The sequence below is a fragment of the Meriones unguiculatus genome, chromosome 8, assembly GCF_030254825.1.
Source record: "Meriones unguiculatus strain TT.TT164.6M chromosome 8, Bangor_MerUng_6.1, whole genome shotgun sequence".
Classification (NCBI taxonomy): domain Eukaryota; kingdom Metazoa; phylum Chordata; class Mammalia; order Rodentia; family Muridae; genus Meriones; species Meriones unguiculatus.
The window spans coordinates 65,843,646-65,860,841 of NC_083356.1; the positions used below are offsets into that span (position 1 = coordinate 65,843,646).

General features: G+C 48.9%; 1 protein-coding gene across 3 annotated transcripts; it reads left to right on the top strand.

Moving 5' to 3' along the window:
- The first annotated feature begins 1,033 nt into the window (after positions 1-1,033).
- On the top strand, positions 1,034-16,305 carry Ptgds (prostaglandin D2 synthase). 3 transcript variants are annotated; one of them, XM_021651133.2, is made up of 11 exons: positions 1,034-1,219; positions 7,133-7,214; positions 9,910-9,963; positions 12,521-12,716; positions 13,212-13,353; positions 13,845-14,001; positions 14,108-14,184; positions 14,833-14,949; positions 15,134-15,235; positions 15,699-15,755; positions 16,184-16,305. In XM_021651133.2, exons 2-10 carry the CDS (start codon positions 7,144-7,146, stop codon positions 15,716-15,718), a joined length of 936 nt encoding a protein of 311 aa, XP_021506808.2. In that variant the 5' UTR covers positions 1,034-1,219; positions 7,133-7,143; the 3' UTR covers positions 15,719-15,755; positions 16,184-16,305. The 3 variants fall into 3 exon arrangements, with proteins under 3 accessions (XP_021506808.2, XP_060245588.1, XP_021506807.2); XM_060389605.1 differs by lacking the exon at positions 12,521-12,716 and having other exon boundaries at positions 1,068-1,219; positions 13,212-13,396; XM_021651132.2 differs by lacking the exon at positions 12,521-12,716 and having other exon boundaries at positions 1,084-1,219; positions 13,862-14,001.
- Positions 16,306-17,196: the final 891 nt, after the last annotated feature.

Below are 17,196 nucleotides of genomic sequence, written 5' to 3' on the forward strand. Positions count from 1 at the left end.
GGAGCCCAGCCTGGTGGGTAGGGAGGATGGCTTTGTGGAGGGCTCTGACCTTGAGACACTCCCCCACCCCAGGCTGTATAGAACCAGGGCTGCCTACCTGTGGTTGTCACCACCATGACTGAAACTGTACTACTCAAACAGTTCCTCAGAGGCACTGCCATGCCACTTGTTCCCAGTTGAAAGAGACAACTGGGCTAAGAGGCTGTGCAGTAAGGTGAGAAGGAGTTTGGCTTCTTGATTCAGATAGAAGATGCAGGAGTGGCCAGGGTGGAGTTGTGAGTTTCTTCCAGAGTCAGCATGAACATGTAGATGAGTAAAATGATGGCCAGGTGTGAGTCCCCAAGATGTGTAGGTGCCATGGGGTCTGAGATCCAATTGAGCTATCCCATACTAGGCCCAGGCCTATAGAGAAGCCTGAGATTCTCATAGAGATGGGGGTGTTAGGATTTTGGAACCAAACCTGTTTCTGGGTTGCCTAGCAACTTATGTCATTATGTGTCGTTGGCCAGGTGGCCACACCTGGAAGGTGTGGTTACCTTGCCCCTTAAAGGGACAACCCGACACATGGCCCCTCTCTTGGTCCTTTCTCTCTTGGTCTCTCCTCCTCCTGGCCTCTTGGCCTTCTCTCCTTTCTCTATCAGGGTGCCCCCTCTCTCTTTCCCCTTCTCTCTCTTTCCCCCATCATGTCTTGCTCTCCCCCTTCTCTCCTCTTTATACCCACCTAAAAAACCTCTTCATATAAAACCTGTGGTAGTCATTATGATTTAATTCGTTCCCATCATCTGGTGCCATGACTTGGATGGGTTCCCCTGGCCCAGCCAAAAACCATCCTTGGACTCAGATGGCTACAACAGATATTTTCTCTACTCTACCTATGTCTAAAAATCGTTACTCTCCAACTATCTCGCATGGCTGGTGGCTGGGGCGGGGGGAGTCCCAACCGGCGCTACCACTGCAGCGGCAGGAGGCGCCGGCAACCTGCGGTGGCTACCATACTGGAGACCCACTCGGTGGTCCCTCTGCCGCTACCCGCCCAGCGGTGGCCGTATCTGGACCCCTCGGCCCTGATGCCTGGACGAGCAGAGCAGGGTGGTTGGCAGTGGTCAGAGCTGTGCCAGCGTCCCTGGAGGGTGAGCCGAGGGTGAGTTTGTGCCGCGCCTCGGAGATTCACGCTGCGCTAAAATCGGCTTGAGAAAATCTGCTTGGCACGCTGCTTTAGGTAAGGAATCAATGGACCCCCCCCCCACGGCTGCCTGAGCTCCCTTAAACGAGATTTTAAATGTGAGATTTCCAAGGTCATGTTGGTTATGGGAGGAAATGGGTGGAACCATAGCTTCACTACGGATCCACACTATGACTCCATGTAGAGTCGCTGCCATTTTGACTCAGGGCAATTTGGCTCCTCCTTGCCATGCGCTTGCCCCTCCCCCACCAAGCTGCTTTCTTTCCTCATTCTGCATTTGTACTCTGGCTTTTAAAATTCTGAATACCTAAAAAACAAAATTAAAAAAAAAAAATTCTGAATACCTTAAGGTGCTGTTTCCAAGCTTTAAAAAATCTTTTTCTTCCTGATTTCTGTATACTCTGCTCTTATATTTTAAATGTTTTAAATGCCTTATCTAATGATTTATATAATCTTCTCATTGGGTTTACATTTACAAGACTTCCTTAATCATAACTAACTGTTTATTTTATCTTTTAGACTAGGCCTCAACAACAAGCCTCATTTTAAATAGGCATGGCTTTTTATAAAAATTCAAAGTTATGTTTTACTATCTATAATTCAACCCTGCTTTAAAATAAATTTTATATAATAATAAAATTTCAGTTATAAATATTCAAATTAAGTTGGTTTAAAATGTATATCTAACTGCCTATATCTTTTCAGTTCCTAAATTAATAAATGCTGTTGTTGTTTCTCCTGATATTTGCTGCCTATGATTGAGATTCACCACTAGGCTTTCCGGCTAATGGCTTTGCTATAATAAATTGAAATATAATTTCAAAATTGCTTTATACTGTTCTACTAAATTGTTGATTTTAAAACTCATAACTCAGGTTGGTTACTACATATAGCATTTTACCAATATTCTAAATTAATATCTATTAATTTTAGAGAATATATTTATGTTAAAAACTATGCTATATCTTTACTATCAAAAGGTTAAAATATGCTTGGTCTTATTTTCTAAAAATGGTATTATTATTATTAGTCTATAGTATAGCCTTAGACTATTATAAGCTATAAACTTTTTATATACTAAATCCTACAAAAAAACTTGTGCTTTCACATTAATGGACTATATTTATGACTTTTAAGGTTCTAACTTAACAAGAACAAAGCTTAAAATCCTAATCTTTAATGGTTAACAAATGCAAGTTAATAGTCATCTCATAGATATCCAAATATATATTTATAGATGCAAACATGGTCTCACTGTAATTTTTAATAAATAGCTGAAGATGGTCCTTGAGTCACCATATAGGAGTTGGTAAAAATAATCTCCAGACCTTAGCTGTGCTCTGAGGCTACTGGCATCCCTGCACAAAAGACAAGAGGTCTGCAGTGCCCCATCCCACTGGGGTATAGCCAAAATTCAGTTCCACCAGGTGACTGTTTCAAGTGCAGCCAAAGGAGACGCTGGTCCCACAGCTGCCTCAACAAGCCACACACTGCCTGTTGGCAGACTGGCCTCTGGAAGTCAAATGCTCCCAAGCAGGCTTGTCCTCTGTGCCCAGCCATGGAGGTTCAACCAGCACAAGAGCCACAGACACTTCCAGCCTTCCAGCTCTTTGGCCTGGCAGAGGACAAATATATGGCTCTTTGATTCAGCGATCTCCACCACTCTCGCCCAACCCAAAGTAACATTACAGATCTGTTTTGGCCTCACAATGGGGTCCCATGGACATGTTTGCCAACTTCTGTCTTGGGAGACTTGAGATGTCTTCCCAGTTCTCTTCATATGCAGAAGACCAGGCCTTACGCCAAGTCCTAAAGTTACTATTGTCAGGCCTAGACACAATATGCCTTGTTGCCAGACACAAAAACAGAGCTGAATGTAACCATTTACCATCCTTTATTTAGCTAAAGGACAATAATGTTCATAGCAATCTCACCTACGTCTCATGGACATATTTGAGAGTCTAAAAAAGCATCTTAAGATTGATAAACACCATTTATACATGCTTGAGAGTCTAAGAAAATGCCTTAAGATTGGTAAACATAAGTTATACATGCTTGAGGGTCTAAGAAAGCATCCTAAGGTTGGCAAATGCAAGTTATAAATATTTAAATGTCTAAAGAATGTTTTAAGGTTGGTAAATGCAAGTTATAAAGATTATAAGGTCTAAGGTAATTTAAGATATCCTAAATAGATAAAAATGCTTAATATTTCCTCCTGTTCCTATGCTACTGTTGCATTGACTGTCCAGAGTTTTAACCTTTATCAATAGAGCTCTGATTTATTAATTTAACTCTAATACAAAAACATTCCACTATATCAAGGGCATTCGCAATGCATTCATTCCCTCTGGCTGGTGAGCTTGAAACAATTTAAGCAACACAACAAATAAGAAAGAACAAGGTTACACCCAATGAACAAATACACATCCTCCAGTCCATACTGATATAGATAAGCTAGTGAATAAGAAAACACTGATATCCAGTAAGGCAGTGTGCCAGTCTCACTCAAAGTGCAAGCTGCATACATCTAGGTCCTCCCAGAGGATAGTGAGAAATGAGACTAAGCAACATCTGTTTCCTGAGCTCCCAATGACAAACCACCATTCCTGGTTCCCCTTGGGGAAACAACGTGTTTGCTGGGCTTACTCAAGGAGCCTGAGTGAGGGTTACTGACAGGAGCGTGAGCCCCAAGCAGACAAACTGGACCGACTGCACCCAGCCTGGATAAGGGATTTCCCTAGCTGCACAAGTGTATTTCCCTTCCCCCAAGTCTTGCCCTGCTTGGAGACCTAGGAGCCTGCAGTCAGGAAAGAATTGTATACACTGGTTAGGAGGAGTGGCTAGGTACTTAGGTAAGGTCTAAAGGCCCTCCCCATCTCCTCTTCTGTGATGGAGAGTCAACAATCACAAGGCCAGCTGTGAGGATCTTCAGCAGTAGGATAGCTGCAGGTGGGCTCAGGATAGCCCTGCACAACAAAGCTCCCACCAAACCACCCCAGTCACCAGAAAAACACCAGACAAACCTCAACAGAGAGACTTTTGCAAAGCACCTACTCAGCACTGTCCAATACCATCATGGCTGAGAAAGAAGGAATAATTGAAAGAACTTCCCCAGTCCAGAGGAGATCAAGGGCCATGAAGCAAAACTTCCTGTGGGGCTGGATTTCAGACACTGAGCTGGACAAGCCCATTACACGGGCTAGGAAATTGTCTTTTTCATTTTTGTTTTGTATAGACTCCAGAGCCACAAGCCAGCCAAGCACTCCACCAAGTGAGCTAGAATTTTGATTAAAATATGGACTTTACATGGTTTAGCATCTCAATAGTCACTGTTGCTTACTGTGGCCTCATTAACTATGCCAGTGTCCCACTAATGCCACGTGTTTTAACAGGAGCACTATCTCCATATTTTCAGGGCAAATATAAAACTATTTGAAAATCAAAATATATGTATTAATGCATATATTTTGAATCACATGTTGGTATTGTGTCTGCAGACACATGTATAAATCAAAGGACAACCTCAAGTGCCATCTACCTGTTGTTGTTATATATCTTTTGGTTTCGGAGTTTGGGGTTTGGAGGTTTTTTGTTTGTTTGTTTTTGTTTTGTTTTGTTTTTTGAGACAAGGTTTCTCAGTGGTCTGGAACTTGAATAGGCTGGGCTGGCCAGCCAGTGCAGGAGGGAGCTGTCTGTCTCCACCTTCTAGTGCTGGGATTGGAAATAGGTATTAATACTCCCAGCCAAGACCTTTTTAGCTATCTTCCCAGCTTTTATATTTTTATTTTTAAGGTTATATGTCTTTAAGTTTAAAGACACTGTGCAGCATAGGCTAGCTTTGAGCTTCAGATCCTCCTGCCTCAGCCTTCCTAGTACTGGGATTACAAGCCTGTGACAGGACTCCCAGCTTGAACATTCCCTTTTAAAGATCTTCCCTAGGCAGAGCATGATTTGCTGTGTGTCCTTTTCATTTCAGCAGCCTAAAGAGGGTTCCCTGATCTCTGAGAATCTTCTCACTTCATATGTTCACATCCTTCTCTCCTTTGAATGTCTATGCTCTTTTTAAAGTTCTTGTTCCTGATCTGCATCGGCTCTTTTGCTTTGCCTTTTTCTGTGCCCCAGGTTGGGCTGCCAGGGTTCCTCTTGACACTTGCTCTCCCATTATTCTCACAGGGTGAATGGCAACAGGGAATGCTCCCTGAATCCTGATTCCAGAGCCCATTCCTGGCCTGGGAAGGAGGGACACCTGAGGGACCTTCTTTCCAGCTTCCTGTGCGGATAGCCACCTCTTTACTTGGTTATCCAATGTGGCTTCCTGGGTTACATACTAGAGTGCTGAGAATTGTGCCACTAAAGTGCCTAAGAAGCCTCTAAGTGGACATCAGGGTCTCCCAAAGGTTTCCACATCCCTGGGGGCAAATTTCAGAACCAGTATGATGGAATCCTAGCAACCACCTCTCATAGCAAATGGTGAAGAGGCCTGAGGGGAAGTAGACAAGAGGAGGCTTCTATTGTCCTGAGGTAGGCACCACAGCCAGGGGTTGGTGGCCTAAGGGCCAGCTGAGGGCTACATCTAAGAGTGATGTCAGAGGAGGCAGTAGCCCCATGAGTGGCCATAGCCAAGATTGTCTGTGTGGCCTGAGCAGGTTGCCCCAGGCCAGCGTGGACACAGCACACTCTGTCCCTTTGCCTAGCTAAAGAACAGCTCAATCTGCTCCCAGGAGGTGAGTGGGAGTTGGATGCAGAGCCTGTGCCCAACAGACCAAGATAAGTGTGGGTGGATTCTGGGGTGGCCACTTATGCTGGGCACAAGGTGGACCATGATACCTTGACAAGGATACCTGTCATGTATCACTGTCACCCTGCCCAGACTGGAGCTGCAAGCTTTGTGCTAGTTTTTGTGCTCAGTGCTGGGCACAGAGTGTGAGCACAGAAAGGTGGGCAGTGGGCGGGAAGGGCTGGGGAGGTATGGAGCCCTGCCTTGGAGTGTGAGGAAGTCAGATAGGTCTCACCTTGCTGGTGGTGATGCAGATACAGGCCCAAGGTCCAGAAAGGCACTGGGTGCTCCCTCGAGTCCCGGACCCCAACTTTGCCTTTTCACAAGAGCTGTTTTCTGCCCAGCCTTGGGGAGGAGGGAGAGTGACTGTGAACCCTGGTTGGGCAGTCCCAGTTCCCATGGGTAGGAGCAAGGAATGGGGCCAATGCCAACCCTGCACAGATGTCAAATTCCCCTGTGGCCCTCGGGATCCTCCAGGTGGGAACAACTGTCTTTGTGCGTGTGCTGAAACTGAGGCTTTGAAAGTCATCAGATCCTGCAGATTTGGCCTTGTGCCATATCTCAGGTGGGAGAGAACTGGCCCTGCCTGTCACTAGTCCTACAGTTCCAGAGAAAGTGGTTCATCCTTGGCTTGACAGGCTACACCTTCAGGACGGAGGGTGGGGTCCCATTCCAGTTGTGGGTGACAACCTTGGAGCTCAGGGACAAGCTTTGTCATGATGTCTGTTTCACTCAGGTGAGACTCAGTTCAAAGGGTCCCTGCCATATGAGGGAACTATGATAGCTGGTAGAGGAAAACCCAGCATAGACAGGTAAGTGGTAGGGACTATGTCTGCCTTGAACGAGTTCATAGATAACCTCCAAATTATAACTTCCACCTGCTTGTCCTGAGACCTGTGGTTTGGAGGAGAAATCAGCATGGGACCAAGAAGGGTCAGGGGACAGTAAAGAGGCCCAAGCCTAAGATAGGGACAAAGGGCAGGACCAGGTAAGGTAGCACAGTGACTTCAGCTAAGGTACCAGAGGCATCTGGGAAGTCCAGCTGCATGAGGTGTGACCTGTCTTGAAAGGCATGAGGATCAGGAGCCTTCTAGAAGAACAGCAAAGCTTCCTTTTCCTATTGCATCCCACATTCCCCTCAAAGTCCAACTCTTCTTTTCCATTCTCCCCAGGATCCTACTCTATGAACCCTGGGTCAAGACTCCTACTCAGAAGGTCAGCCAAGCCAGCAGGACCTTCCGAAAGTCGGGGAAGGTGAGTCCTCCCTGTCCAAAACCCCAAGAAAGGCCCCAAGCAGCCCTGAGTCAAAGTGTGTTCTGGTGCCTCACCCAGAATGACTGTGATCAGCAGCCCCATTCCCACCATAAGAGTCCTCATTCTTCCCTGCTTCCCCAACAATTAGAGTGAGAAAATTACTAGGTGGATCTGGCAGAGGACTAAAAGAGTGTTGCCTGGGTCCTCCATGTAAGGACTAAGAGCCAGGGGAGATTCCAGACTATGCTGCTCAGTAAGACCCTAGATAGAAGATGTGTCAGTAGAGGGGCCATGCTGGATGAGGCATCATTCCCTTAGTGGGAAGAGGGGCCCTTCCCAAGACCTCCCAGGGAGTGGATGGGAAACAGAGGGTCCTCCCTCAGGCTCATCTCTCATCCTGACATGGGGAGGAAGAAGGATCTGGATTCTGATCTGAGGTGGGTGTGGGGTTATTAAGGCTTGCTGGGACACTGGGTATTCCTCAGTACCATGTCACCTTCTTGCCCAAAACTGGTACAGGGGTTCTGGAATGGTGGGAGAAGGCACTGGGCTACAGAGATGGCCTCAAGCCCTGAAGACTGATGTGTGGGATCCTAGAAGGCTGTAGGGCAGAAGGCTGGGAGAAGGTCCTTTACTTATGCATAGGCCAGGTACTGAACTCAGGAGGGATATCTGGGGAAGATCCTGGAGGAATAGAAGCCCAGAGCTTAGTAGCAGAGGGTTCTGGACACAGCAGGGAGATCCATAGTACTGTTAGCTAAAATGCTAAATCTCATTATGAAGCCAGGGAAAGCTCAGGGATTGATGATTCAGGCCTCAGAAGAAACAAAACCTAGCTGGAGGCATCCAGATAGAGAGTCTGGGGGAAAGTGGGAGTAGGGTCATCTGTACAAATCCACCTCCAAGCCTGACACTGACAACGTAGGCTGCAGACTGTGAAAGAATTAAAAATGAGACATGAAATTAGATCCAAGCTTTCAGAAGGTACATTGTGGTAAGCCAAAGTCTTGGCTTCCTAGTTATACCAAAATCAGGTGTGTGTAAACAATTCCAGAACATACTGTTGCCTAAAACATGCCTTCTGTCAAGTCTCTGGGTCCCTGGTCTGGGTCACCCTTCCTGCTCCATCTGAAGGTACAAAGCCAGGTCTGGTTTGAGTAAGGAAGGAGCTTTGGAGGTCAAAGGTCATGCAAATATGTCCTTAGGACCCTGGGCTCCTTAACCAACATTGCCCCCTATAGAGGGGTATGACCTAGAGTCCTGAGTAAAGTGTGAGTATGGCTGGTAGAGATGGAAGCATCATAAAGGAGGGAGAAGGCATTGGCTGAGACCCCACTCTTTGCCCTCTTGCCCTTCCTGTGGCTCTAGTTCCTAGCACTCTCCCTGCACCCCACTAGCTCCTCTTAGACCCCTCCTGTTGCTGTCTGTCTCTGCCCACATCCCTCTGGCTCCAGTTTCTTTCCCATTTCCCTGTTTCCCATTCTTCCCCCTTTCTTAGGCCAGAAGACCATCATCAGATTGGCTGACCATGGAAGACTCAGATTTCACGAGCTAAGCTTGTGCCTCTCCTCACTCAGCCTCATCTGCTCCCAACACAATAAACACCTACAACAGGGCTGCACTTAGATTAAGATCCAGATAAACCTTTAGTTTTAGTACTCAGAAGGCAGATAGATGTGACTTCAAAGTCAACCTGACCTACATAGGGAGTTTCAAGCCAGCCAGGGCTAGACAATAAGACTCTGTTTAAAAAAAAAAAAAAAAAAAAAAAAAAAAAAAAAAAAAAAAAAAAAATTCCAGGTCCTATGGCTGTTGTAACCTCACATATGAAAGCCAGTAGATGTGGAAGGCCCTGCCAGATAGCCTGGCCCAGGAGACCCAGCCTGGCTTGAGAGGAGCAAGCCATTCCCTGTTCTGCCTAGCCCCTACAGGGACACTGCTGAGAATTTTGTAGCCCTTCTAAGCTTGCCTTGTTCAGTCCATCTACTCTCCGGTTTGTCAATCCGTGGCTAGATTACTGGCTGCTTTTGGAAGCCAGAGTAGGCCTTGGAGAGCCATTGTTCCACAAACACCATCAACCCAGCACTGATAGTTCCACTGTTGAAGACCCTCCAGCAGTTCGGTAGCTCTCTGGGTACTCCATTGCAAGAAAAGAGTGGGTAGAGGTGACAGTTTCTCTGTCTTCCAGCAGCTGCCTGCCCAAGCCTGGTTTCCCAAGCAGCAGCTCACCTGTCTATCCTAGGACCCTTCTGGCACCTGGCTGACAATAAGTATGAGAGATGCAAATCCAGGGACTGATCTTATCCTGACCCTCCTGCTTCCTCCTTGATCCTGCTCTCCCACCCTACAGAGCTGGGAAAGGGCAAAGACAGCCTAGAAGTGAGAGCAGGAAGATACAGCCATGTCCAAAATCAACAGAAGTGAATCCAACATCATCAGAAAACAGCTGAGAGAAAAGCAGGTGGTAGGCTTGGATGGAAACTCAAGGGCCACCCCTGGGAGCCATCTGCACAGCTTGGTCAATGGATACAGTCCTTTACCTGAAGTGCCTGAGCTAGACTGTGACCTCCACATAAGCCCTGGTTTTCTCATGCCACAGACCAGGGTACCACACTAAGGTCAACTTTCAGAGTTCAAAATATTCCACTCAGCAGCTTCTCAGTGGCCTAAGGCAATGACATTCTTCTACTTTCAGCCCTTTGAGGAGCATTTCTGGAAAAGGCTGTGAGACAATGGCAGGCCTGAGAAGGTAAGAGACGAGGTCTCCCAAAGCCCCCACTCCTATTCCACATACTTCCAACACAAAGGGGCTGTGCTCAGACAGCTGGTGGGAGTCAGGTAGCCCTAGTGATTCCCAGGCTAAGGCTGAGGGACTCACTACATGGTGCTGTCACTTAGCAAGTACTCACTCAACTAGCTCAGGTCCCACCAGGCCTTGAGGCTTGAGGATAATCTATCTCTAGAGATGTCACAGAGCTGGCCTCCTACAGTGTGTACTGAATGACCCCAGAGAGGAATCTATTTCCCTATAGGACAAGGCTGGGACTATTTCCAGAAGCTCAGCCTTGAGCAACTTTCAAGGCTAAATCCAAGAGTTCCCTGGTGCCCCAAGATGCCAAGCCTCACTGCTGCCTAAGCTGTCCCATGTGCAGTTCAGGTGCTAATTCAGGGTCCTACCACTTAGGACATCCTGGGTGTTGAAATGAGCCCTAGGAAGAGGCAGACCTGAGACCAGGTCGAGTAGGGGCCTTGATTTCTCAGAGTCATCATGCAACCCAATATGTATGACAGTGACAAGAATGACGGGGAGGCAGAATCCTAGGCCTCACCTCAGTCCAACAGAGGTCTCCACTTACTGTAAACAAGGAACCATGACCTGGTAGGCCTACATTTAACAAACTTCCCAAGATCTCCTGCAAAGTAGGAATATCTCCACTCCATTTGCACAGATGAGGAAACTGAAGTATATAAAGACTAGACATTGCCCTGGGTGACCTTTTTCTGCTACACCCAGGATGGCTTCTCTGTCCTGCTCATATCATCTACTCCTGCCTCTGAGCCATTGGAGGAGGCAGGATGGAATTCTGGGTGATGGTGGGAAGTAGATGCCCTCAAACTGGTAAGAACTTAGAAGAAAAGACCTCATTGACAGAGATGGCACCTGAGAGCATGTGGAGGCTAAAGCCAGGGGACTCAGGGACTTGCTCCACAGTGCTGGATCAGTTCTGGGATGCTGTACTTTTTTATGCTAGTTTGTGTGAGCCTGTTTCCTAGGCCCTCTCAGGACACTAATGGTCCTCAAAACAGGATGGTGAGAGCAGGGAAGGAGGGACCCAGTACATTCAGAACTATGATAAGCTTCCTGGAAGGCTTCCTGGAAGTATGCGTAGGTTTTTCCTAGGAGGATAGTTACAGGGGACAGGTGCTGATGCAGACACACTTGGGAAATGGTACCAGCAACTCAGACAGGGGACTAGGCCAGAGGAGGACTTGAAAAGACTATAGGTACACCACTGCTTGTGACTCTGGCTTGGGCCACTGAGCAGACTGGGACAGGGCACTTCAGGGGCAAAAATCTAGGTGGGGAGAAGTTTCTTCTGTGGTGGGGGACGGCAAGGCTATGGGTCTCAGAATCTTGTCCCCTCCAGAGGCAGCCCAGGACCATACCTGATGCACCTGAGCCTGAGTGTCTCTTCTCACTCACATTCATTCCTTGTTCCACTGGGATAGCACTGCTCCCAGTTGCAGTGGGGTAGTCCAGTCTGAGAAGCAGTGTGGGTGGGTGCAGATCAAGGTGGGGGTCTGGGACTGGCCCAGGAAGAGGTCTTCCCAGAAGGAGCACACAGAGTTGCATGGTCAGAGAGGCCCATGCTGGCTTGGAAGCAGGGAGGCCCCTACCTCATTGGGTAGGGTTGACTTTGGAGATAGAGTCCCCAACAAGTGACAGCCTGAGTGCCACAGTATCCTTCCAAGAGGCTTGGATTAGTTCACCAAATGCACAGTACCTGGGCAGGAATAACTTTGAGGAAGAAAGATTTATTTTGTGACATGGAACCAGGAGTGACAAAGAAGAGAAAGCAGTGGGTGCAGGGACCAGATATCGCCTTCAAAGACCCTTCTTCAGTGACCTACTTCTACCAGCTAGACCACACCTCCTAAAGGTTCTACAGATCCCCAAATAGCAACTGCCTCCAGCTGAGGGATAAGTGTTTAAAATGTGAGCCTGACAGGGACATTTCAGATCCAAACCATAAGAATGTTCTACACTTGGAAGTCCTTCAAGATTAGTGTGCTTGGGTGTCTTCATTCCATCCACAGGACCCCACACACAGGTAGGTGAACCTGGGCCTTCTCCACCATGCTTTTCTTCCTGTCCCCACCCTCAGCCCCTCTGGAGAAAACCCCCAGATTTGCTACTCGGCCTGGCTGAGGCCTGGGAACCATATGGTCCAAGGGTCCGCTCCCCCTACTTATCCTGGCAGATCCTCTCTCCTTAGGTCCAGGGCATGGATGGGCCCGAGTGGGCAATGGATGGGCTATTCTGAGTAGGGGCTGATGGGAGGCTGAGTGAAGGAATGAGGCGTTCCTCTGAGTAGCTCTGGAACCTCCCCTACTTCCTCACCTATAGCTGTGCTGGGCCACTTCCTGTAGTGTGAGAGCAAGAAACCCTCCTATCATAGCCCACTCAGATGTTAATGCAAAATAATCCTGTGGCCCAGAACACAAAACTCCTGGCCCACCTGGGAGAGAATGAAGAGCAGTACATATCAGCCCTCTCTTGCATGGCTATTGGTTTCCCATCCAAGAACAAGGCCATGGAAGCCGGAAAGAAGCCACAGACTGCAACCACCTGTGCTTACCTATAGCAGCTTGAAGTCCACTGTTCCACCCTTCCCACCCACCGCTGCTTACTTCCCTACGGGAGCCCAAAGGGCACCATATGAACCTTTTCATGTGGGGGAAGCTGTACTCAACACAACGGGTTCTTGGATTCACTGCAAGGTAGTTTCTTTCTCTTGGTAAGGGTTCCTCATGGCCACCTAGCCTGTTAGCCTGTCACGACCAAATGTTCAAGGCACAAATGGTGCTTTGTGTTCCCTGCTGGGTCATGGACTTGGAGAGGGATGAGATGTAGGACTTATGAGAAGGTCTTAGCCCCAGGTGGGAAGTGACTAGATTTTTCAGCAGCTGGTGGGACAAGGTCTGAGCCAGTTCTGTCTCTGAGGCTGGGAAAGAGGGGCCTTTGCCTGCCCTGACCTGCCCTGTCTTCACTGAGGTGTGGGACTCAGCTGGAAGCTCTTACATAACCAGCCCCATTGTAGATGAGGCTGCAGCTGGGACAGCCAACCTCCCTCACAGCAGCATCACGAGCCTCCAGTGGGCAGTCCTTGGGCCTTGGGTGAAGGCCAAGCCTGGATCATAAATAGGGATCTCCACAGTGTCCTCTGCTCTTTCTGCCCACGGCCTTCCTTGCTCTGCCCACATTGCTGGCCTCAGGCCCAGACACCCGCTCTGCTCCAGGCAAATGGCTGCTCTTCGAATGCTGTGGACGGGGCTGGTCCTGCTGGGTCTCTTGGGATTGCTACAGACTTCAGCCCAGGGCCACGAATCAGTGCATCCCAACTTTCAACAGGACAAGGTGAGGGCTCCCTACCCCACACTCAAGGCAGCAGAATCCTCAGGTAAAAGAGTGCTTCAGAGCCAGGCTTTCTCCCACAAAAGAGTACATGCTTTTAGATGTGCCGAGCACCGCCAGCCATGTGTGTTACTGTGCACAGGAGCTGACTGGGCCTCTACCTGCACACTGCCTGGTTGGTCCACCTAACTCCTCCAGGAATGTGGCATGCTCTGATACCCATTCCACCCACTAGTAGACTGGGATGAGGACTGGGACAAAGATGAGGTCCTCAACATTCTGGGGAGGAGGGGGGAGTCTTTGCTACCCCACCTTCTCCATGAGACAATGAATCATTGACCATTAGAGATGAAGGGGTGTGTGTTGATGAGCATAGTCCAAGCGAAGGGGTGCTACCAGGACCTGTGTGTGGGAGGAGTCAGAGGGGAAAGAACCAGGAGCCCACCAGGGTCTGCCCATGAGGTCATGGAGTGCATGGAGCATTGCCAACCTAGGCATCAACTGGTCACAGTTCCTGGGGCGCTGGTACAGCGCAGGCCTCGCCTCCAATTCAAGCTGGTTCCGGGAGAAGAAAGCAGTAATATCCATGTGCAAGACAGTGATAGCCCCTTCCACAGATGGTGGCCTCAACCTCACCTCTACCTTCCTCAGGTAAGACAATGGAGTATGGCAAGTTCTGGGACCCAGAAGGGCCCACATCATTGTCTGGGGACATTCTGGGGCTTGATCTCTTACTTCAAGGGTAATCTGCCCACAGGAAAAACCAGTGTGAAACCAAGATCATGTTACTACAGCCTGTAGGACTTCCTGGACACTACAAGTACAACAGTCCTCGTGAGTGAGCTACTTCCTTATCTGGGTAAATTCTGAGGTAAATGCTGGTGGACTGGATAGTCCCTTATCCTAAAATTGTGGGGATAATGGCCACACCATCAGGGTTAGTCATCTAAGGCCAGACCTGGCTATGCATCTGCCTAAGGTGTAGGTGTTGGGGACAGATGGACATCTCTCTGGGGACTCTGAAGCCCACGTACATTCTGTCAGGCCCCTTTCCTGCCCTTAATCTGCTGCCCAAGTGGGTCACACACAGGCGTTCCCCACACTTCACAAGGACCTCTCTCCATCCCTCACCTGAGACATGGCTTCCCACAGAAACCCCATTCCGTCTGTTCTAACTATATGGTAACCTGGCCTACTAATTTTTTGAGTCTAAGTGTTTCCTGCCCTCTCCCTGAGACTTGTGTGTGAAGATAGTGCTCCCAGGCTGTGAAGGCAGGAAGCCAAAAACTAACTGGTAGCCACCCAGGAAAAGACAAGGAGGTAGCCCAAGTGAGAGTGGGAGAAGTGTTCTGAGAGCCAAAGGCCTGAGACTACCCCCCCCCACACACACACAATGAAGCCCACAGAGGTCACCCTTTCCAAGAAGAGGAGGAAGAGATGTGGGAGTACTGTCTCAATCAGTGTCATTTCTTGGGTTCCCAGACTGGGGCAGCGTCCACACCGTCTTAGTGATGGAAACCAACTATAATGAGTACGCACTACTGTTCAGCAGAGGCACCAAGGGCCCAGGCCAGGACTTCCGCATGGCTACCCTCTACAGTAGGTATCACACCCACCAGGCCCACACACGGGGAAGACCTTTTAGGGGCCTAGCCTGAGCTTGCAAAAAGACCAAGACCTGATCCTAGAGGAGAGAAACAGAGGGGTGGTCCCCAAGACGCAGGGGTGAGAGCAGAGAGGAGGCTTTATGAATGTTAAGAGTGACCCCTTCTTTATCTACCAGGCAGAAGCACGACTCCAAAGGATAAGCTGAAGAAGAAATTCATCAATTTTAGCAAGTCCATGGGCCTCACAGAGGAGGACATTGTTTTCCTGCCCCAACCGGGTGAGGGGAGCTTAAGCTGCTGGGGAGGAACTTAAAATCAGATTAGAGCTGAACTAGACTCTGATTATAGCAGGGTAAGAGGAAACTGGGGACAGCTTGTCCTTGCCCTACCACCTACTAATCCAGGGGCCCCAAGGAAATAAATTGAGGTGTAGTCTACCTACAGCTCCCTTTATTAGGAACCCCCTTCTTAGTAGAAACCTAGCTCCCCTATCTGCCAGCCCCCTGGCTAGGGATATGGGGGTGCTACTAGACAAAAACAGATGGAGAAAGACCACTCCTTAGGTTTTGAAGATCAGATTGGAACAGAGGTGGGATGAAGTCTGAAATCTGGGGGCTCAACCAAAGCTAGCTCTCTATGCCTTGGGGGAGGCTTCTCAGAGTCAAGGGAGGAGCACAAAGTCCATGTGAATGTGGGTCTAAGCCTGATACTGACTACTTCTTTGGGCTTCTTTCCTGAAAGATAAGTGCATTCAAGAGTGAAAACAGACGAGAGGAGTCAGAGGGCTGGCTTCACATGGTAAGTGCTGATTTACTCGCTCAACACATGGCCACTGAGAGGTGGGGACACAGTTACCCAAGCAGAGCAAGTATCCAAATGAGACAGTCACAAAGAAATTATAGTTCCAATACCAGTGGCAAGGACAGGGCAGACAGCCATGGGCTCAAGAGAAGAGGGAAAATGGAGGAAGTGCCTAGTCCCAGACAGAATGGGAAGGAGCTCCCACCCCATGAAGCCCATCCTACAACTCGGGTCTCCAAGGAAGCAGGATGGGCAAGATAAGGAAGGAGAATGGCCAGGGATAGAAATGGCAAGTCAGGGGCTCTTCACTAGTGCCACTGACTGAGACTTTGGGGCCATAGATTCTGGAGGAATACTCCACTGTTAGGGCCCCATGGGGTAAGAGTGCTGCCTATGTCACTGATGGATCCTGTTCTTCTGACCAGCTGATCTGGCCCTCAGGACTCCTTTGCTCTGTCATGCTTGAGACCCCAGCCCTGGCTACCCAAAGTGCCTCTCCATCCTCCAGATTTGTCCTGCATGAGAAATAAAAGTCTAAAGCAAGTCAGACCTTGGCTCTTGTCTCTTTGTCCTCTAGGCCCCTGGGATGCTCCTTACCCCTCCTATAAATTGTTCAACATGATGACCAGAAGGGTGTCTGTTCCTGCTGAAGTCCTGACTAGGAACAGCCTAGGGAACTTGCTGGATTCCACACCTGCCCTGCACGGGGCTACAACCTCACTATGTGCCCCAACCAACCTAGCCACAGCCCCTGCAATCTGCCAGCCACAGCCAGGCCTGGGTAGGCTGGTGGGGTCAGTCACTTAATAGGCAATCCCTTAGACATGTATCTACCCCTGTCAGTCCAGGGAGCCTTGGATCCCATAAACTTTTCAAAGTGTGGGATAAGAATCTTTGGATTGGGCAATAAAGTTGGAGGGACAAAGAGGAGTATTTGTTTGACAGGAGTGGGTTCCGAGCACAATGTCTATGACCAACAGTATCTGTGCTGAGTATCTGTACTTCCCAGATATCTGACTTGGTGGGCTGAAGAGAGGGTGCCTCTGCTCCTACTCCAGCCCCCTGGCTAAAGCCCTGGCATCAAAGACACCAAACCCACAGATGGCTGCCCAGCTAGGCTCCTTTTCTTCCAGATTTCCCCTGGGCAGCTACTCTCAAGCCCTTTTCTCTTTCCCTCCTGGTTCATAATGCGCAGGGCCCAGGCCCAAGCACATCACACCAGCATTTGAGAGTCAGTGGAGAGGGTGGCCTCTGAGAATTCTTCCTCAGAAGGGGGACTACACTAAGCCAGACTTGACACCCCAGAACTAGGAGGCAGCCCTCTGGCCTAGAGGTCACTAAGACTACCTGCCCATGTCTGCCGAGCTCCTCAGACCTCCCACGGGAAACATGGGCTGACAGGATGTGGAGTAAAAATACAGAAGCAGCTGAGCCAGGT

Bases quoted from the DNA above. Each gene is read 5' to 3' on its own strand.
- Ptgds (XM_021651133.2), top strand. From the start codon at position 7,144: ATGAACCCTGGGTCAAGACTCCTACTCAGAAGGTCAGCCAAGCCAGCA. The intron at 14,950-15,133 runs GTAGGTATCACA...TTTATCTACCAG, and splicing joins CCGCATGGCTACCCTCTACA to GCAGAAGCACGACTCCAAAG. The intron at 15,236-15,698 runs GTGAGGGGAGCT...CTTTCCTGAAAG, and splicing joins TGTTTTCCTGCCCCAACCGG to ATAAGTGCATTCAAGAGTGA.